The 22,330-nt window shown below is 42.3% G+C and overlaps 1 protein-coding gene across 4 annotated transcripts in view; it reads left to right on the plus strand.

Moving 5' to 3' along the window:
• Nucleotides 1-22,330, plus strand: part of AAGAB (alpha and gamma adaptin binding protein) — a 64,302-nt gene that overhangs the window by 38,594 nt on the left and 3,378 nt on the right. For all 4 annotated transcript variants that reach the window (XM_019441697.2, XM_019441694.2, XM_019441696.2 and 1 more), the window contains exons 6-7: nucleotides 16,715-16,797; nucleotides 17,651-17,747. In XM_019441697.2, coding sequence (XP_019297242.2) covers nucleotides 16,715-16,797; nucleotides 17,651-17,747 — 180 coding nt within the window. The remainder of the gene's footprint in view (nucleotides 1-16,714; nucleotides 16,798-17,650; nucleotides 17,748-22,330) is intronic.

A 22,330-nucleotide genomic window follows, 5' to 3' on the forward strand; every position in this document is an offset into this window, starting at 1 on the left:
ATCAGTGAAACTTTCACACCTACTCAAAGTCAGCTGGGAGCTGCTGCAGGTCATTGAGTAGAAGGGTGACGTGATCCAGCTTTAGGTCTAAAAGGACCACGGTAGCTGCTGTGCGGAGAAAAGGTGATGGAGGTGAGGAGGAAGCAATAAGGTCTCTTAGGGGGCCATTGCAGTCCTGCAGGTAAGAGACGGTGGTGGCCGGGATCAGAGCTGTAGCAATGGAAGATGTAAGAACAGGTCAAATTCTGGATGTATCTTCAGGTAGAGCTAGCCTGATTTCCTGATGGTTTGAGGTGCGATATGAGAGAAAGAGAGCAGCCAAGGACTGCAGGATCTGGGCCCGAGCAACTTGAAGGATAGATTGCCGTCAACTACAATGAGGAAACTACAGATGGGGCCGACTGTGAGGGCCAGGGTGACATATGAGTAATTCAGCTTTGGACATGTTAACTCTGACACGGCTACTAGACTTCCCAGTGGAGATGTCAAGTAGCCAGTTGGATGGATGTGTGGAGTTTCAGAAGAGAGGCAGATGCATGGCCTGGAAGAGCTCACCAAGGGAGTAAACGTAAAAGTGGTCCATAAAGTGGACCAAGGACTTAGCCCAGGGACATTCCAAGATCAGGAGAAGAGAAGGAACCAGCAAAGGAGACTGAGAAAGAATGACCTATGAGGTAGGAAAATCAAGAGAGTAGAGTCCTAGAAGCAAAAGTGGAGTGCGCTTCAGGTGGAGGGAACGGTCAGCTGTGCCAAATGCTGCTCACAGGTCAGGTCAGGTGAGAACTGAGCATCGACCTCTGGATTTAGCAATATGGGGACCACTAGTGACCTTGAATAGAATAGTTTTGGGAAAGTAGGTGTAAGAGATATTGGAAGGAGAGAAATTGGAGACAGTGACTATAAACCTCTCTTGAAAATTTTGCAGAGAAAAGGAGCAAAGAAATAGGTGGGAGCTACTGAGAAGAGTGTGGCTGAGTTTTATTTTTTTTTTTTAATTTTTTAAAATAATTTTTTAATGTTTATTTTTGAGAGAGAGCACTATTGGGGGGAGAGGGCAGAGAGCGAGGGAGACACAGAATCTGAAGCAGGCTCCATCCAGGCTCTGAGCTGTCAGCCCAGAGCCCGATGGGAGGCTGGAGCTCACGACTCTGTGATCATGACCCGAGTGGAAATCGGACGCTTAACCGACTGAGCCACCCAGGCGTCCCAGGTTTTATTATGTTTTTAAGATCAGAGCAAGAGCAGCATGTTCCTGGGCTGAAGGGAAAGAGCCAGTAAAGAATGGAAAACTGATGATGTAGGAGGGAGAAAGGAAGGTTGTTGGAGTGATGTCCTAGAGTAGGTGAGGGGCCAGCTCCAGCGGATAAGCCGAGGGATCGGCTTTGGACAGGAGGAGGAGAATGGATCTGTGGAAAGAGGCAGGAAGGGAATATATTGCTGGGTGGGGAGATATGGTGTGGAAATCTGTGGAAGTTTCTTCTGATTGCTTCAGTTCTCTCAGTGAAGTAGCAAGGCAGGTTCTCAGCTGAGAGGCCAGAAGGAGGTAGCATTAGGGTTTGAGGAGGGAGAAGGAAATACGGAAGTCCTCTAGAAAAGAGAGAATGTGAACCTAGTGATGTAAATAAAGTAAGATTGCCAGCCGGCATGAAGAGGCTCACTAGAAATGTGGTATGATAAATTTAAAGTGAAGTCAGGCAACGTGTGTGTGTGTGTGTGTGTGTGTGTGCGTGTTCCCCAGCTACCTTAAGCTGTATGGGTGCATGAACAGAGTAATCAGTTGTGCTTTTACCGAGCAAGGGTATCACCACAAGAGAGATGGAAGGAATTAGTGTATATAAGAGAGTAACTATGATGGTTGCGGAATTTAAAAGAAAGGGAGAAAGAATTGGTGGGGATAGGGTCAGTGAAAAGGTGATAGTTTGGAGGTGCCAGTGGAGTTGAGGAATAGTGGGATTGAAGCCCTGTTGGGACGGAGTGGGTGGAAAGGTGGGTGGTGGTCAGAGAGTGGGAGGCATGAAATTGAAATTATGGGGGGGTTGTTGCTATTGGTAGTGATAAGGTCTTAGGCATGACTGGGAGCACATGGCTGAAGTTGGATAGAGGACGGCATCGGTAAAGGACAGAGATTGTTGGAAGGATCTACTGTATGTCTACTGAACTTGCTAGGAATTCAGGCAGTAGTATTGGAGACAATGACATTGGGCCACCAATTAAAATTGTGAAGAAATGAGGGGAGAATGGTGGGGGGGGGGGAGCTGTTGGATGATGGTAGTGAAGTCCTTAGACACTTGCCTTCAAATAAAGATTGTCTTTGTGGAAATATCATTAGGCTTTTATATTTGGGGGAGATTTTAGGAGTAATTTAATCCACTGATTCTCCACTGAGACCCACTGGAGTTATGGGAGTGCATATCGCATGCTACACATGCCGTCTGGAGATCCTTGCCCGGTTCCCAGTAACAATTACTTTAACTAGCAAGCCAGCATTACCAGTTGGTTAATAGGATGATGAGTCTCTCAGCTACATTGGATTAGAAAACGGTTAGGAGGGGCACCTGAGTGGCTCAGTCAGTTAAGCGTCTGCCTTTGGCTCAGGTCATGATCTCATGGTTCGTGAGTTCAAGCCCCACTATGTGCTTACAGCACAGGGCCCACTTTGCATCCTCTGTTCCCCCCTCTCTCTGCCCCTCCCCTGCTCGTGCACACATGCCCTCTCCGAAGCTGTTAGGAACTTTTGAGCTAGTCTCTTCTATCCAGTACAGGAATGGCTTCTATGGCCAGATGACCATCCGTCCTTTTTGGCTGAGTGCTTCAAATAACAGGTCCTTCAGTACTTTGTGAAATAGTTCTAGAAGCAATTAATTTCATAGAGAAATCAAAGAACTGTGTTATTACTTAGCAGATAGAATATTTTTTTACGCTGGTAGTTTGGGAAAAGGACATTTGCTTTACTTTGTCATGGAGTGGTGAAAATGTTCTCTCTGAATGATGTATTGTCTCTGCTTCTCCCTGTTACTGGCTTTCATTTTGATCACTCTTCTTCCTAGTCTTTCTAGGAGGTGAAGAATGGTCCAACGGCACTGGAAAAAATGTAGCTCAGGGCTACTGAAGTAATCAAGGGGAGGGGAAGAATGGAGATTGTCTCAAGTAGTAAGTTTGGAAAAACCAAAGCTGAGAAGGGATTTAATTGGAATCTGTAGTATATATAGGGTAGATACGGACTTGATTTCCCAAATCCCAGACTACTATAACTTAGGGACATTTCCTAAAGCTTAAAATGGTTTACCAATTACAAATAAAATGAAAGCATTATTGAACATAGCAGGAGGTAGTTTATGGAGCACATTACACTAAGAGATGATCCAAGCAGAAAATAGATATGGTTCCAAAAGGGGCTGCAATGAATTCTCATGAATGATAGTTGTTCCTAATTCAAGTGGAGAAAAGTACTTTACCTGAAATTTTAAGACTGTTATCTTGGAGAGCAATCACGCTTTTCTTCCCAGCATTTTTGATGCAGTATTTTTTCTATCAAGTCTTGTACTGGGTGGGTTGACTCATGTTCTTGAATTTTGTAGCATTTAGTAAAGGGCATTGTCTTCTTTGTTACGAGAGTGTGTGTGGATTGGCCAGGTGAAGGCCTGTAAAACGGAGACTTTCCGTGCGTGCGTCTTCCTTTTACAGATGGGGGGTGGGGCGGGTGAGTGAGGCATCAGGGAGGGGAGGTGACTTACCCATTCTCACAGAGTGACTCAGTAGCTAAGGTAAGACCAGATGGCAGGTTTCCGACCAGGATTGTTGTTTGTTTTTCCATTACAGCATGTTGGCTTACGTTATTGGCCGGTTAGAGAAATGAACGCAGAGCGGTTAAATAATTTACCCAGGCTGCCTGGGATATTACTGGCAGAGCCAGATGAGTTCATTCCCTCAGCCTAGGTATTCTGGCATGAGTGAGAGTTTAACGAGACAGACTGGAAGTAGTGATCATAGCTGAGATTTGGACGTTTTTGCTTATTGCGCTTAAAATAAATCCTTTTAGAGGCGCCTGGGTGGCTCAGTGGGTTAAGCGTCCAGCTTCAGCTCAGGTCATGATCTTGCTGTTCCTGAGGTCGAGCCCCACATCCGGCTCTGGGCTGACAGCGTAGAGCCTGGAGCCTGCTTCGGATTCTGTGTCTCTGTCTCTCTCTGCCCCTCCCCTGCTCACACTCGGTCTCTGTCTCTCTCAAAAGTAAACAAACATTACTTATTTAAAAAGTAAATAAAAATAAAACCTTTTAATTTTAGAGTTTTATTTTATATATTGTGTAATTGAAGTACAGCTGGCATACAGTGTTACTAGTTTTAGGTGTACAACATGGTGATTCAATGAGTCTGTACTTTATGCCCTGCTCGCCACAGGGGAGCTACCACGTGTCACCTGGCAACGCCATTTCAGGATCACTGACTGTATTCTCTATATGCTGTGCCTAATATCCCCATGATTATTCATTCCAGAACTGGAAACCTGTCCCGCCTACTACTTTTCGCCCATTTTGCCCATCCTCCACACCCTCACGACCATCAGTTTGTTCTCTGTACGTAGGAGTCTATTTCTGCTTCTCGTTTGTTTTGTTTTTCAGATTTCGCATCTAAGTGAAATCATACGATACGTGTCTCTCCTCCTGACTCATTTCACTTAGCGTAATACCCTCTAGCTTCATTCGTGTTGTCACAAATGGCAAGATTTCATTCTTTTTTATGGCCGAGAAATATTCCATTGTGTACATATGTCACATCTTTATTCATTCATCTGTCCGTGGACACATGGGTTACTTCCATATCTCGGCTGCTGTAAATACTGCAGGACGCACAGGGGTGCGTGTACCTTTTTGAATGCGTGCTTCTGTTTTCTTTGGGTAAACACCCAGTAACGGAATTACTGGATCATACGTTTTTTCTATTTTTAATTTTTTGAGGAACCTGCTACTGTTTTCCACCTGACTATACCAATTTACACTCCCACCAGCTGTGCGCAAGGGTTCCCTTTTCTCCACTTCCTCGCCAATACTTGCTGTTTCTTATCTTTTTGATTCTAGCTGTTCTGACAGGTGTAAGGTGATATCTCATTGTGGTTTTGATTTGCATTTCTCTGATGGTTCACAGTGATATTGAGCATCTTTTCATGTGTCTGTTGGCTTAGAAAAATGTGTGTCCATTTTTAACCCGATTATTTGTTTTTTTGGTGTTGAGTTGTATACATTTTTTATATATTTTGGATATTAAGTCCTTACCAGATACATCATTTGCAAGTATCGTTTGCCAGTTGGTAGATTGCCATTTTGGTTTTTTGTTCGTTTCCTTCACTGTGCCAAAGCTTTTTATCTTGGTGTAGTCCCAATAGTTTATTTTTGTTTTTGTTTCCCTTGCCTGAGGAGACCTTTCTAGAAAAAGGCTAATGTCAAAGAGATAACTGCCTATGTTTTCTTCTAGGAGTCTTATGGTTTCAGGTCTCAGGTGTAGATCATTAATCCGTTTTGAGTTTATTTTTGTGTATGGTTGAAAAAAAATGGTCCAGTTTCATTCCTTTTTATGTAGCTGTCCAGTTTTCTCAACACCATTTATTGAAGAGATTGTCTGTTCCCCATTGTATATTCTTGCCTCCTTTGTTGCAGATTAATTGGCCTGGATTTATTTCTGGGCTCTCTGTTCTGCTGATCTATGTGTCTATTTTTGTGCCAGTACCATATTGTTGGGATTGCTGCAGCTTTGTAGTGTATCTTGAAATCTGGGATCGTGATACCTACAGCTTTGTTCTTTCTCAAGATTGCTTTGGCTGTTTGGGATCTTTTGTGGTTCCATAAAATTTTTAGGATTAATTTGGTTTTAGTTCTGGGAAAAGTGTTGATGGTAGTTTGATAGGGATTACATTGAATCTGTAGGTTGTTTTGGCTTGTGTGGACATTTTAACAATACTAACTCTTCCAATCCATGGGCGTGGAGTAGCTTTCCATTTCTTTGTGTTGTCGTCAATTTCTTTGATCAGTGTTTTACAGTTTTCAGAGTACAAGCCTCTCACTTCCTTGGTTAAGTTTATTCCTAAGTATTTGATATTTTTGGTGCAATTGTAAATAGAATTGTTTTCTTAATTTCTGTTTCTGCTACTTTATTATTAGTGTCTAGTCATGCAACCAACTTCCGTGTATTAATTTTGTATCCTGCAACTTTACTGGATTCATCTGTTATTTCTGATAGTTCTTTGGTGGAGTCTTTAGGGATTTTTATCCCTGTTTTATATGATGTATAGCATCATATCATCCTCAAATAATGATGGTTTAACCTCTTTCTTGCTGATTGGATGCCCTTTATTTCTTCTTTTGTCTGTTTGCTGTGGTTAGGACTTCTAGTACTGTGTCGAATAAAAGTGGTGTATTTGGACATCCTTGTCTTTTTCCTGATCTTAGAGGAAAAGCTCTATTTTTCACCACTGAGTGTGATGTTAGCTGTGGGTTTTTCACACACAGCCTTTATTATGTCAAGGTATGTAGCCTCTAAATCCGCTTTGTTGAGGTTTTTTATCATGAATGGTTGTTGAATTTTGTCACATGCTTTTTCTGCATATATTGAGATCACACGATTTTTATTTTTCATTTTGTTAACGTGGTATATATCAATCACATTGATTTGCAAATATTGAACTATCCTTGTATCCCTGGGATAAATCTCACTTGATCGTGATAAATGATTCTTTTAATGTATTATTGAATTCAGTTTGCTAATATTTTGTTGAGGATTTTTTGCATATATGTTCGTCAGGGATAGTGGCCTGTAGTTTTCTTGTTTTGTAGTGTCTTTGTCTGGTTTTGGTATCAGGGTAACGCTAGCCTCGTGGAATGCATTTGGAAGCTTTCCTTCCCCTTCTGTTTTTTGGAATAGTTTGAGGAAAATAGGTATTAACTCTTCTTTAAATGTTTGGTAGAATTCACCTGTTAATCCATCTGGTCGTAAACTTTTGTTTGTTGGGAGTTTTTTTGATTACTGATTCAATTTCATTACCAGTAATTGGTTTGTTCAAATTTTCTATTTCTGATTAAGTTTTGGAGGATTGTATGATTCTAGGAATTTATCCATTTTTTCTAGGTTGTCTAATTTGTCAGCATATAATTTTTTGTAGAGTCTTAATAATCATTTGTATTTCTGTGGTGTTAGTTATTATTTCCCCTTTCATTTCTGATTTATTTTTATTTATTTATTTTACATAGGTCTTCTCTCTTTTTTTCTTGGTAAGTCTGACTTATCAATATTTTTTATCTTTTCAAAGAACCAGCTCTCAGTTTCATGGATTCTTTTTTCCTATTGTTTTTATGGTCTGGTAATTCATTTGTTTCTGCATTGATCTTTATTATTTTCTTCCTTCTCCTAATTTTGGGCTTGGTTTGTTCTTTTTTTTCCCTAGTTCCTTTAGGTGTAAGGTTGAATTGTTTGAGATTTTTCTTTGTTTTCTGTATTGCTATAAATTTCTCTAAGGGAAATTTTGTTTAGAGGGATGCTTTTGCTGTATCTCAAAGATTTTGGACCATGATGTTTTCATTTTCATTTGTCTCCAGGTACTTTTTAATTTCCTCTTTGATTTCTTCCCTGACCCTTTGGCTGTTTAGTAGCATATTTTTGTTTTTGTTTTTTTTTATCCACCACGTTTGTGTTTTTTTCCCAGTTTTTTTTCTTGTAATTGATTTCTAGTTTCATATTGTTGTGCTCAGAAAATATACATCATATGATTTCAATCTTAAGTTTATTGAGACTTGTTTTGTGACCTAACATATGATGTATCCTAGAGGATGTTCCATGTGTACTTGAAAAGAATGTGTATTCTGTCATTTTTGGATGGAGTGTTCTCTATATAGCTGTTAAGTCCATTTGGTCTAACGTGCCATTCAAAGACACCGTTTCATTATTGATTTTCTGCCTGGATGTAACCGGGGTGCTGAAGTCCCCCATTATTATTATATTATTGTCAGTTTCTCCCTGTATGTCTGCTGATATTCGCCTTATGTATTTAGATGCTCCATTGTTGGGTGCATAGATATTTGCAATCGTGATATTCTCTTGTTGGATTTAAAATAAATCCTTTTTAAAAGGCTGTCTGAAATGGTGGGTCTATTCTATTGTTCTACACTTAATCCTAAGTACAGATAAAGCTCTAGATAGTTAATGTAATAAATACTTATACATTACTTGTGAGCATAAGATAGTTTATTTTAAATCATTTAGAGTCACAAGGAATTATTCTCTTCAGTTTGAGGTAAAACTCTTATGTACACAGGTGCTCAGTTAAAGTGTTTTTGTCACTTAATTTCATATTGTAAAAGCAAACAGGTAAAATTGTAGTACTAAAGTTGTAGGCATATTATTAGTCTAGAAAGAGATTTAAAAATCTTCTAACATAAGACGTAACTTTTGGGTTAACTTATAATAACCTGGTTTTATATTCTTGGTGCTACCAGTGTCTTGTTTCATAAACATTCTTAATGGGGCATCATCGCCCCCAAAGGGGTGAAAATTGATTCGGGGGGGGGGGGGTAAAAAAATTATTCATTTTATATATGAAGCACAGATATACATATACTATGTAAACATACATACAGTATGTTTGTGATAATATTTCCGTGGGGAGGGTGTATCATGCATGATTAGGAATAAACGTCTAAAAAGGCCGAGTGGAGTTGTACTTAACCCTGGTACCTGGCACAGAGCTTCTAAGGTAATATTATAAATTAGTAATTGGTTTGTGTCCCGATCCTGAAACAGCTCCAGATCTATAAAGGTGAAGGGAGCATCTTTTATTATTCACTAACAAGCCCCTTTTCAACCACACCTGAGTTATGTTAACTTTGGAAAGCCCCTAAACGTGGGGGGCTGGTTGTCAGGGGAACCAGCCACGTGAGTAGAGGGTTGCAACCTTTAGCCCCACCCCCTGACTGGTTGAGTTAGGGCTGATGGTTGAGTTAGGCACCGAGGGTCCAAGATTTAGTCAATCGTGCCTATGTAAGGGACCCTCCCTAGAAACCCTAAGCAACCTTCCAGGTTGGTGAACACACTGAGGCGCTGGGAAGGTAGCACACTCTGATACGTTGCCCTGTGCGTCTCTTCCGTTTGGCTGTTCCCAAGTTACATTCTTTCATTTTAAATTGGTAAGTTTAGTAAGTTAACTGACTTGAGTTCTGTGAGCCATCCTAGCAGAGTATGGAACCATGGGAGGGGTCTTGGGAGCTCTCAATTTATAGCCAGTTGGAAGTTCAGGTGACCACTGAGACTTGTATTTGGTGTCTGAAGTTGGCGGGGAAACGAGGGCAGCCTTGTGGGATTGCGCCCTTAGCCTGGGGGGTCTGGGCTAACTGTAGGCAGTTAGTATCAGAATCGTCAATTGTAGGACATCCAATTGACATTATACGAGAATTGGAGAGTCGTACGGTGTGGAAAAACCAACACATCTGGTGTCAGAAGTGTTGGTTATGAGTAGAGAAGGAAACAGTTTTTCCTTTAGGGGCCATGATGAAAATGGTTGAGAAACAGTGAGCTGAAGGATATATTCTAAATTCTTCCTCAGAGGAAATGCCCAGATTCCACTGTCTTCATTGTAATCTAGTTTCTAGTGATGCAGGTGGGTAAGGATTAAGCGGAATTTTAATAGTGGAAACAGCAATTCTTTCATTTGATAGTTTTCTGTGTTCCCATTATAAACGGGAAGAATTAGGGGCACCTGGGTGGCTCAGTCGGTTGAGCATCCGACTTCGGCTCAGGTTATGATCTCGCGGTTCATGAGTTTGAGCCCCGCCTCTGGCTCTGTGCTGACAGCTCAGAGCCTGGAGCCTGCTTCGATTCTGTGTCTCCATTCTCTCTCTGCCCCTCCCCTGCTCGCTCTCTCTCTGTCAAAAATAAATATTAAAAAAATTTTTGTTTAAATAAAAAGAAATAATCATTTATTAATGTATGCTCCCCCCGAATTTACTTGGTAACAAGACGCTGAAGTAGAAATCCCAGATTCCAGTTTAAGGAACCATTTACAACTGGGGTACGGAGCAGTGGCAAGAAATAAGTACCAAAAACACAAGGTCTGTCTGGTTACCTGATACCTAGCCTACTCTCTTGAGAAAGTAGATGGCTAATGCCCTTAGTATATATATATTTTTTTTAAAAGAGAGGGTAAAAAATGATTGAATAAAAATTTAATCATTAAATTTAATGTTATCGGAAAATAAAACAACATCAAATTAATGAGAGAGAGAGTGGTAAACAAAGAGGGTTCTAGAGGGTCTGTCTCTGCCTTGGTCATCTTGGGAAAATGGCATCATGTCTCTGGACCCCAGTTTCCTCATCTCTAGGATAGGGTAGAATTATACCAACATTACATTCTGTGGACTCACATTCCTTGAATCAGAGTGAGTCGCTCCTCTTTTTATCCCATGCCTAATATTGTGGAACTTTTGAAGGAATGATTTGAATGATCTCTTAACACTCCTCTAACTGTGAATGTTGTGGTCAAAAATAAAATAAATAGATCCCTGTGTGTGTGCGTGCGTGTGTGTGTGTGTGCGTGTGTGTGTGTGTGTGTGTGCGCGCACGTACTGAAGGCATAACTTGGTGGAAGAGGTTTGTGGTAAGAGAACAAGGGGAAGAGGGCATTGTGAACAATTAGAGAAGACGGAGTAAATGAGTCAAATGATGAGACTATGGTTTAAAAAAAATCGCCCCCCAAATTGTCCATAAGCAAATGAATGGTGGGAGATCCCTTCAGGCTAGTCATCCTGGAGGTAAGGCAGGCCCCCCGCCTGTGGCCACCATGCAAAACATTTTTGGTAGTTTTCCTTTAGTATTCTTTCTAGAACTGGTTATGAACTACATAAGAAAAGTCCTCTTTTTCTTTATGGTAACATCTTATGGTTCCCCACACTTGGTTCTGAATGACTTTTCACTTGATTCTAAACATTCCTCTGAGGATTTTCAAGAGTGTGCTTCAGGCTCTGGAGATATGACCCTATGGTGGAGTCATGATTGAAATTAGTGTAGGGGCGCCTGGGTGGCTCAGTAGGTTGGGCGTCCGACTTCAGCTCAGGTCACGATCTCGCAGTTTGTGGGTTTGAGCCCCGCGTCAGGCTCTTTGCTGATGCCTCAGAGCCCAGAGCCTGCTTCGGGTTCTGTGTCTCCTTCTCTCTGTTCTTCCCCTGCTCACACTCTGTCTCTCTCTCTCTCTCAAAAATAAATAAAGATTTAAAAAATTAAAAAGAAATTAGTGTAAAGCTTTCCTTTACAACTTTGGAAAAGACAGTACTCATTCTGATGTTTAGTGCAGTTTGTTAAGAAATTGTGTGTATGCGTGCATAGAGAAAAGGAGCAGGAGGACATATACCAAAGCATTGATTGGCATCTTTTATGGTTTCATTTTCTTCTTTACACTGTTCTCTACTTTCCGAATTTTCTATGGTGAACATTTCGTTTATAGTCAGGATAAAGGGAAAAAGCATAGTCTGGTTACTTTCTGGTTATGTTCATTGTATCTTCAGGTATTGGCAGAAACACTTCTAGACTTGGGAGCAGGTGCCCCGGTGTGGGAGAGCACGGATTCACGTACTGCCGGCCACGGTGCATCAGAGTTTTGTCTTTCCAAGCAATGAATCGTTCATTGAAAGAGAATAAATCAGTTTTTCTAATTCTTCTGTGATTTCAGAATCATTCATTTCATTATGTCAAGCAGAAGTGGAATGTGATAGGGGCGCCTGGGTGGCTCAGTCGGTTAAGTGTCTGACTTCTGCTCAGGTCATGATCTCACGGTTTGTGAGTTCCAGCCCCGCATCGGGCTGTGTGCTGACGGCTCAGAGCCCGGAGCCTCCTTCGGATTCTGTCTCCTCCTCTCTGTGCTCCTCTCCCACTCACACTCTGTCTCTCTCCTCTCTCAAAAATCAACATTAAAAAAAAAACACAACTTTTTTTTTAAAGAAGTGGAATGTGAAAAAGATGTGTAGGCTTATTTCCCAAATACTAGTGAAATCATTTTTGATGGAGTACTTGCTTAAAATAAGTTTTCATGGTGTGATTTAAAAATAAGAAAAAATAGGCCGAGCGTCTCTATGGAAGTTGAAAATCTTAGCTGTGGTGTAAGTGGGGTCACGTGTATCACTGGGTAGAAAACAAAATATTTTGTGGGGAGAGAAAGGGGATGTAAAGAAAACTTGAACTTCTACAGATGGTGCCAACTAATTGCCGCTTTAAAGAAATAAAAGCTGAATATGGACACAGAACATACATAACAGGTCATCTAAGACGTTTTGGGTGTGTGGTCGTGGAAATCCTTAATACTGTGGCTGTGTTGTGTAGAAATTTGAAGTGAAAACCTCTCTGGGTAACACAGTGCAGCCTGAGTCCTATCAGGCCGTCAGCGGATATCCCAGCCTCCTTCGTATGTTTAACTTTCTGCTAAGATTTCCCTCTGGGCCCAAGTTTTCAGTTCTGTAAGTGTCTCAGGGAATGGAAGTCACAGTTGCTCTGTGAAGTGCATGTTACGTTTCTACAAAAATCCCGGACTTTTATTTTATTTTTTTTAATGTTTCTATTTTATTTTTGAGAGAGAGAGAGAGAGAGAGAGAGAGCATGAGTGGGGGAGGGGCAGAGAGAGAATGGGAGACACAGAATCCAAAGGAGGCTCCAGGCTCCTAACCTGTCGGCACAGAGCCCGATGCGGGTCTCAAACCCACAAACTGTGAGATCGTGACCTGAGCCGAAGTTGGTCGCTCAACCGACTGAGCCACCCAAGCATCCCCAAAGTCCTGTGCTTTTAGATTTATGAAGAGATACTCAAACACTGTCATCTATATGAAATTTTCTGGAAACTTATTAAAAAAATAAATATATAAATAGAAGCTCCTCCCCAAGGCACATGAAATCTTTATTCTAGAGGCCGTAGCTCTATTTCTGACACTTGTGTAAGAATTCTGTGCTAATGACCAGCACCACTAGAGTTTTTCATGACTATCCTTTTTAAAATCTAGTATTCCACAGGTGCCAACTGAGTAGTCTGAAACGGAATTAGATGTTTTTAGGACCAGAGTTTAATATACTTACTGTGCCTTCCAGAAGAATTTATTTTCCACCATTAACAACTTCCCTTTTCTCTAGCTCTGAAGCTCCAGAAGAATCCGTTCAGTAAGTGCATTAATTTATTCCTTCCTAGTGTAGTGTTTTGTGGCATCGATAAAACGAGAGGGGCAAAAGCCAATTTCAACAACTACCTGCTAAAGAAATAAATTCTTCTTAATAGGGATGATATTTCCATGCCCTGAGTCCTGGGGAGAAAAATCTGGCAAACAAGAAAAGATTTATGTAATCCTTTCCTATGAGAATGGTTTTACAGTGGGTGCACACGGGCAGAATTTTGCTAAACACGTTTTGAACTAGGCAGGACTGAGTTTGTTTAAAGCCGTAGGTGGATAAAATATCATCCAAGTTTTTTTGAGCAACATTAATGTGCAAGCGATCCGCTTTGTATAAACAAGAATGAATTGCTTTTCTAATCATGACAATTGCTATGTTTCTGATCTCCTTAAAATATAAGCAGGGGAACATCGTGAACTCTCTTGTCAGTTGACTACATTTCTCCGTTGTTTATAAGAAAATCCTGAGCGAAAGTCCTTCCAGCTTATTATAATTAGTCCAAAACCTGATTATAAACTCGTAGTCATCTGTGAACCTTAAAAGGATTAGGAAACTTAAGGTTCTTGTTTTTCTATTTAGTAATTTTTTTTAAAAAGCCCAGCTAATTCAGAGCTACTGTAAGAGAGGCTAAAGAGTACCTCTTCATAAAATCACAGACACCTAGGGCAGAAAGGACCTTAACAACCATGAATATAGCACTCCTCTTATTTGACGGATCAAAAAATTGAGACACAGAAAGATTCATTAATTTGCCCATGATCACATTGGGAGGCAGAGCCAGGAATGAAATCCAAGCTTTCTGACCTGGAGCCCAGTTCTCTTCCCACTATTCAGACTTTTTCGTGATCTACATTGAGTCTGGCTCTTCTAACTCCTGTCCCTCCCAGACCCCCTCCTTGGAGGCAGCCACTATAAAGAATGAGGGACTTTGGGGTGCCTGGGTGGCTCAGTCAGTTAAGTGTCCGACTCCGGCTTAGGTCATGATTTCGCGGTTCATGAGTTCGAGCCCCGAGTCCAGCCCTGTGCTGACAGCTCGGAGCCTGCAGCCTGCTTCAGATTCATATTCTCTCTCTCTCTCTGTCTCTCTCTCTCTCTGTCTCTCTTTCTCTCTCAAAAATAAATAAAAACATTAAAAATATTAAAAAAAAAAAAGAACGAGGGACTTTAAACAGACTGTTTTGATCAAACAATATGCCTAAGTTGACACAACATTGCCTTAGTCTTCGTGGATTGCAGCCTGGCCTGCCAAGTTTAGGTGATGCCCAACAGAGGAAAAACATAAGCCGTGGAATTAGAATAGGCAGGGATTTGTGAATTGGATTTGAAGATTACCCCAAGCCCACTGTATTTCCAGTAACAGAGGTGAGGACTCTCTTACAGCAGTACCCTATTACTCAGGTACTGCCTTTTGTACAAAGAGCCTCAAGTCTACTCTAAGAGCTCCATGACATGGAGAATCCCTGTCAGAACACTGAACTGTGTACAACTGCTTTAAAATCCTGGGGCGCCTGGGTGGCTCAGTCGGTTAAGCGTCCGACTTCAGCTCAGGTCACGATCTCGCGGTCCGTGGGTTCGAGCCCCGCGTCGGGCTCTGGGCTGATGGCTCAGAGCCTGAAGGCTGCTTCGGATTCTGTGTCTCCCTCTCTCTCTGCCCCTCCCCCGTTCATGCTCTGTCTCTCTCTGTCTCAAAAATAAACGTTAAAAAAAAAATTAAAAAAAAATAAAATAAAATCTATAGCACATTGGACCAAATATCCCAGGCTCTCTGAAGCCATCAGCGTGAGACACCACATGGATCCACTTCTCTCAGCCTCTGGGTCTCCGCTGCCTTCCTTGGTGACACCTTAGCGCTTGGTCCTTGCGTGAGACGCACCCGAGCACGTGGCCTGGCATGTTCCTGGCAGAGTGACCGAGTTGGATGAGGAGGTAAAAGGGGCTCCAGGGGTACGTGGACGCTGGGGTACGGTGTGAGAAAATCAACAGGCCCCTGGTGCTGCCCAGCGCCCACACAGGTCCTGCAGCGGGCAGGGTACCCGCGGGGTGAGAGGCCGAGCTGGAAAAAGCTGCGGGCCTCCGCCTGGCATGTGCGGTCGTTGTGGTGTCGAAGGACGGAGACGGCAGGTGTCTCTCTGTTGTCAGCACCTCTGTGTGACTGTCTGGCAACAGATTTCACACGACGGGGGTAGGACCTAGGAACCTCTAGGTGGTTTAAAGAGCTGAGGATGGGTCCGGGGAAGGGACAGATAGAGGAAAGGCAAGGGGAAGGAAGATAGCTTTTTGACAACTGTACCTTTAGACTCCTGGATTGTGGGTGTCGCCTTCTACTCTAAAGTAGTGATTTTCTTTTCTTTTTGTCCTTCCGACTTCCCTGATCCCTGTCCTTCAAAGATTCTCCTGGAGTATGTGTGAGAAGTTCAGCTTTCGGGGCACCTGGCTGGCTCAGTTGGAAGAGCGTGCGACTCTTGATCTTGGGCTCATGAGTTTGAGCCTCACGGTGGGCGTAGCGATCACTAAAAGTAAATAAATAAGTAAACTTCGAGAAATGGAAGTTCAGCTTCCTTGGTGTCTGCCCCAGAGATTCTGCTTCAGTGAGTCTGAGATAGGGTCCTTGAATACCAGGCTAGTTTTAATAGGTGTTCCAGGTGATTCTGAGGAAGCTGTGATCGGCGCTAGGGCTGTCGTCATTTCTAGATGTTCTGCTCCAGATTTGTCCTCCATTGTAAATACAAACATTAAGAGTATAGGGAGTCCTTATCCCTTACAAAATGAAAGCTTTATTTTAAAAAGCATGCATGCTCCTTTTCACCTGATGATAACGGACCTGTGTTGCTTTTTTGTAAACGTTTCTGAACATTTGAAACACCGTTTGAAACACTGCCATATTGGTTCATAGTGACTATTAAAACATGAGTGTTTTAATAGTTAACCTTTGCAAAAGAACCACTGAGTGGTCTTGTTTGTTGTGGTGGACCTGCCATTATATTTGGCCTGGACCTGTGTCTGTGAGTTTTAAAAATTATTCAGAATTGAGAGAGTATGGTGATTGTTGGTGACTATTTTCCTAAGAAGTTTCTATTCCAAAAAAATTCATATTTTCAAATAACAAGTATGAAGAAAATGCAAGCACGAGTCCATGCATTAAGATCTATAAATTCCTGGGGCGCCTGGGTGGCTCAGTCGGTTAAGCGGCCGACGTCAGCTCAGGTCACGATCTCGCGGTCCGTGAGTTCGAGCCCCGCGTCGGGCTCTGGGCTGATGGCTCAGAGCCTGGAGTCTGCTTCGGATTCTGTGTCTCCCTCTCTCTCTGACCCTCCCCCGTTCATGCTCTGTCTCTCTCTGTCTCAAAAATAAATAAACGTTAAAAAAAAATTTTTTTTATAAAAGATCTATAAATTCCTAATGTCCCAGAGTAACAGTTTTTATAGTTAGAACTTTTATAATGAGGAAATAGCCACTGTGTTTTCATCACGGTCATTTTAACACTTTAAAACGTAAATAACAAATGTCCGTGACTGGATTGTTTTCTTTTCAGATAGGAACCAAGGCTTTAGCCTTCTCAGCTCATTGGCTGGAGCCAACCATAGCATTGGGTCAGCAGAGATGCGTCACTCAGAGGTAAAGATTTTTCCTGGATCCTTTGGTTTTAATTTCTCCTTGTCATTATGACTATACCATTTGTCATTTTTTCCTTTCCATTTAAGAGGCAGCAGAAAATAGTTAAAACGAGGATAAAAAGAGAACCTAAAACAGTCCTCTTGTGCCTGGTGCCTGTTGAGAGAAGGCTGGTTCAGCATTAAAGCAGTAAGCCCCTTCAAGATGATCACAATTTAGGCTCCCCCATGGGGTTTTTTGGGCTAGCGTACTTTAAAAAGCGTGCTAGGATTTCCTTGAGACATAAAGTTGCCTCCAGATCTTTGTGAAATAAAATTGATGGTTCTTTCTCAATACTTCCCATGTACGAGGCCCTGTACAAACCAGAGGCAGGGTCCCTGTCCTCAGTGAAGTTCCTAGTCTGACTTCAACCCTGTGTCCTCAAGGTCTTTGGTCCAAGTGTGCCTTGGTCAGCTTGCTGGAACCAAGAGCAAATGACACAGTGCCATGTGGTCTTTCCAGGCAACTTTTTCATCAGTCTTGAGCTCTTGGAGATATACTTACGTTGATTTTTGCATTTTGAATAAAACATGGCTCTTAAAGCAAACAAAAAACCACGTTTTAATAGCCAGTAGCAGAATCATAACACTTTCTAGTTTTTCCTTGAGGGAAAATTCTCCTGAGTTAGTGAATTTTTAGCCTCTGATTTTTTTTTTTTTTTTTCTGTGACATCAACCCTTCTTCCATCTCTCTTTGTCTCTAGCTCCCATTATTGTTTCTCTAGAGCCAACTGGGGAGTGGAAGTGTGAGCCTTTTTGGCTTCAGTTCTGAAATAGCCTGCAATTAAATTACTGCTTGTGTGTATTTCCCTCAACAGCAGCCCCGTTTGCCAGCAGCAGCTAGGACTGAATCTCTCTTGGATCATCGGGGCGGTGCATCTAACACAACAGATGCCCAGGCAGATAGCATCGTGGGTAAGTTCCTCCTTTGGCTGCCAGGAGACAGCTCTGTGGAACTTGGAATAGGTGTGGGACATACATCATCGAGGGGGAAATTGACTTTGAGGATGAACAAGGGAAGAAAATGGATGGTGTACCCCAATGAACGTGAGCCTGGCGGATGGCTATCAGCAAGGGAGGGAGAATCGCTGTATAAGCAATCTGCGGGTACCATTTTCTCTCTGATTCTCTCAGCAGGATCCTGATCCAGATCATCTTAGCTGAGACAGACAGAACCAGGTGGTGAAACAGCTTTATATCTCCATATTCCAGTTTTTTTTCATAGTATTTAACAGTTGGCAGAATTGATGGTAACAAGAATAATACAACTTTATAAGCCCTTTCACATCCTTTTAAAGTTCTTTTATATCTGCTTTCCTGTGTTGGGTGATGAAGTTCAGCAGAAAAGTTATTTTACGGAGATGACGCTGAGGCCCAGAGCAGTTTAATAACTTGTCCAAGGGCATCTAACAAGAGGGTCCTGGAACCGAAACTCGAATCCACTCAGATGTCCAAAAGCCACGGGATGTGGTTGATAATAACTGTAAACGTTCTCTTGTTGTGGAACTGCGGACAGTTCTGCGTTCTCGCGATGCCACCACGGAGGGCCCATGTGCATCTTTTAAAACACTTTCTGATTAGAAGATAGTCCAGTAGGAAACTTAAGCGTTTGGAAATAGAAACATAAAAAGAAGGAAAAATTACATATAATCTCTTTTCTTTTTCATATATTCAACCTTGTCTTCTAGTTGGGTCCCTCCTATTGGTTTAAAAAAAATTTTTTTAATGTGTTTATTTTTGAGAGAGAGAGCATGAGTGGGGGAGGGGCAGAGAGAGAGGGAGGGAGACACAGAATCTGAAGCAGGCTCCAGGCTCTGAGCTGTCAGCACAGAGCCCGACACGGGGCTCCAACTCAGGAACAGCGAGATCATGACCTCGGCTGAAGTCAGACGCTTAACCAACCGAGCCACCCAGGTGCCCTTCTCCTATTGGTTTTAGACGTGCTAAAGTCTCTGTCATGGGAAAACAAAAACAAAAACGAACAACAGTAACCGCACTGAAGAGGTAGCGAAGACAAGAACTGGCCTGAATAACATGGGGAAACAGCATCTGACTAAATACCATGAGGCTAAAAACAGAACTGAACAGAAATAGTGAACTCTGCCTAATGCATTTGATCCTCACAGGAGTATGGTTTAGAAATTCTGACACCATATATATTGTAGATGTATCAGGGCTGAAAAAATTAAAAAAATATAGATAATGAGAGCTAGGTTTCTCACTGTCCGAGAAAGAAGTCACATAAGGAAAGAAGAAGGCGGGACGCACCGTTTGGTACTGGGCTGGAACTGAAGGTGTTAGCGTGTGACAGCATACTTCTGCGCTAGAGCAATAGAGAGAGACGTGCGTATGCGTCCTACCACTTTCCACTGAGAGGGCCTGGAAGCACCATACTCCAATAGCAGTTGGCACCTTTAGAGTTCAAATTCTTTTTTTTTTTTTTTTTAATATTTATTTATTTTTGAGAGACAGAGATAGAGAGCGAGTGGGGGAGGGGCAGAGGGAAAGGGAGACACAGAATCCGAAGCAGGCTTCAGGCTCCCAGCTGTCAGCACGGAGCCCGACATGGGGCTTGAAGTCACAAAACGCAAGGTCGCGACCTGAGCCAAAGTCGGACGTCGAGCTGACGGAGCCACCCAGGCACCCCACCACCCTTAGCATTTAGATCTTGGTTTTTTTAATTTTTTTTAATTTTTATTTTTTTAAAATTTTTTAAAAAATGTTTATTTATTTTTGAGACAGAGAGAGACAGAGCATGAGCAGGGAAGGGGCAGAGAGAGAGGGAGACACAGAATCTGAAGCAGACTCCAGGCTCCGAGCTGTCAGCACAGAGCCCGACGCGGGGCTTGAACTCACGAACTGTGAGATCATGACCCGAGCCGAAGTCGGACGCTTAACCGACTGAGCCACCCAGGCGCCCCTAGATCTTGATTTTTAAATACCATCCTCCAATAAAAGGATCCAGGGTCACTTGGAGAAGTGATTGATTCCAAGGCTAGAGACCGGAAAGATGCAGGATGAGCCTAGAGTTATCCTGTGGGGCCAGAACGTGAAGAAAAAAAAAAGGGGGGGGGGGAGCATGTTGAAAGGGCACCGGAACCAACTTGAAAGAGCTTCCTGTGGCTCATGCTGGAACAATTTGACCAGCAAAAATGAATTTAGTAGGGGCTCTGGGTGGCTCAGTCGGTTAAGCGTCTGACTTCAGCTCAGGTCATGATGTCATGAATCATGGGTTTGGGTCCCGCGTTGGGCTCTCTGTTGACAGCTCAGAGCCTGGAGCCTGCTTCCGATTCTGTGTCTGCCCCTCTCTCTCTCTCTCTCTCTCTCTCTCAATAAATAAACATTAAAAAACGAATTTAGTATTGGGCTATAATCCACAGAATAAACTAAAATATCTATGAATCCATACTAGCATAAGAAATAACTGAGTAAAAAAACAACCAGGGAAAAAAGGGAAGTTCTTCTTTATGGAAGAATTCTGGTAAAGGTAGAAGGAATGAGGGAAAGAAAAATCATCATTAGCCACACACCACAGTAATAATTGTCGTTGTGGCCAAGATCCACCGATGAACATGAAACTTAGGAGATGAAATTTTGAGAAGAGACACAATGCTTGCATGTTCCACAGTATCTTTCCCAAGATATTTATTTAGTACAGAGAGGATAATAGTAACTTTACACTGGAGACACCCGGCGGGCACCAGTTTTAACATCAGTGGTAATAAGACACACTGACATCACCTGTCCCCTGACAGGAGGCACTGAAAGGGCACGTCACCTTTGTGGTCTTCATGCCAAAGGGGCATAGCCTCAGTCTAATAAGAAACCATCAGACAAACCCAGTTGGAGGGACATGATACAAAATAACTGACGAGTGCTCTTCAAAAGTGTCAAAGTCATGAAGGATGACAGAAGTCTAAGGAACTATCACACCTTGAAGAAGACTAAAGAGATCTGACGGCTGAATTCTGTGTAAGATCCTGGAACAGGATATTAGTGGGAAAACTGGTGAGGTCTGAATGAAGTCTGTAGTTTAGTTAATAGCACTTTACCATTTTGAACTTCTTGACATCCATAATTGTCCTTTAGTTACATAAGATGTTAATGCCAGGGGAGGAAGGCGGAACTTACTATTTTCGTAACTTTTTGATAGTACCGAAATTATGTCAAAATTAAAGAAAAAAAGGCAAAACCAAACCAACAAAGGTAAAACATCTGTCAACCCCGCAGCTCCCTCCTCTCTACTGAACTTCTTTCCGTCCCTCACCCACTATTACTCTTCAGCTTTTGTCCCATTTGCCACTGAAACAGCTCACCAGTGACCTCCATGCCACTAAATTTCGTAGACATTTTCCAGTCCTTGTCTTAACCTCTTGACAGCATTCAACATTGTGGATCGGTTCCTTTTGGAAGCATTTTCTTTGGCTCCCCCAGCACATGCCCTGGTTTTCTTCCTACCTCTCTGGTTATTCCTTCTCTTTCTTTGATAGATGACCCTCCTTTACCCAGCCTTCACATATTGCCATCCCTCAGCACTCCATCCACCCTCCTCTGCCAAATCTATATTTAAGCATGAAGTGCTTCTCTGTTCAGTTACCATCTATACACAGATAAATCACAAATTTTTATCTCCAGCCCTGTATGTCAACTGCCTACGTGAAATGTCCGTGGAAATTTGTCCAAAGCAGATTTATTAACCAAAACGCATTTTTAACACCAAATTCTCTGTATGGCATTGTAGTAGATGCAGAGAATTAGAAGTTGTCCTTGTCTTCAAGCAGCTTACAGCCTCAAAACGTGGAGACAGGCCTTGCGATATAATGCTTAAAGTCGTGGGCTTGGGGTCCTGGACAACTGGGTTCCAATCACGGCTCTGCCACTAGTGGTGAGATGACCCCGAGTAAGTTGTTTAGCCTCCGTGGGCCTTAGTTTCCCCTTATGTAGAAGAAAATTCTTCCTAACAATGCTGTTGCAAAAATGAAAAGGAATTACATTAAAGCACTCGGTGATATAGACACAAAGATGAACTCTCTCGTACTGTAGTGGTATTTCAGTAACGTGGGGAGGTGTCAGAATGCAAAGTAGCATGTGCCAGGGCCAAGACAGTTCTAGAAACGCTAAGTATGGAATGAAATCTAGGGAAGGAGGCTTGTGATCTGGGATGCCTAGGGAAGACATCATAGAGGTGGTCGGTATGGAGTGGAGAATGAGGAAGAATTCTGATTAAAAACAAATTTTGATGAAGAGGTAATAGGTTGCGGTAGAAATAATAAAGGCTTTGTAGTAATAGTTAGGATTTGGCTCTACTTCCGAATAACTGCAATTTTAGATGAATTCGTTTTTAAACCCAGCTTTCTCCGCGTATAAATTGCAGACATTGAGGTCTGTCCTAACCACCTTATATGGTGGTTGTCAGTAATAGGTGCGAAAATATTTGTTGTACGGGAAGATACGGCATAAATTCCAGACGCTTACTGTTGATCAGTGCACCTCAGCGG

Source organism: Panthera pardus, unplaced genomic scaffold (genome assembly GCF_024362965.1).
Source record: "Panthera pardus isolate Hobbes unplaced genomic scaffold, ASM2436296v1 HiC_scaffold_24, whole genome shotgun sequence".
Lineage (NCBI taxonomy): Eukaryota > Metazoa > Chordata > Mammalia > Carnivora > Felidae > Panthera > Panthera pardus.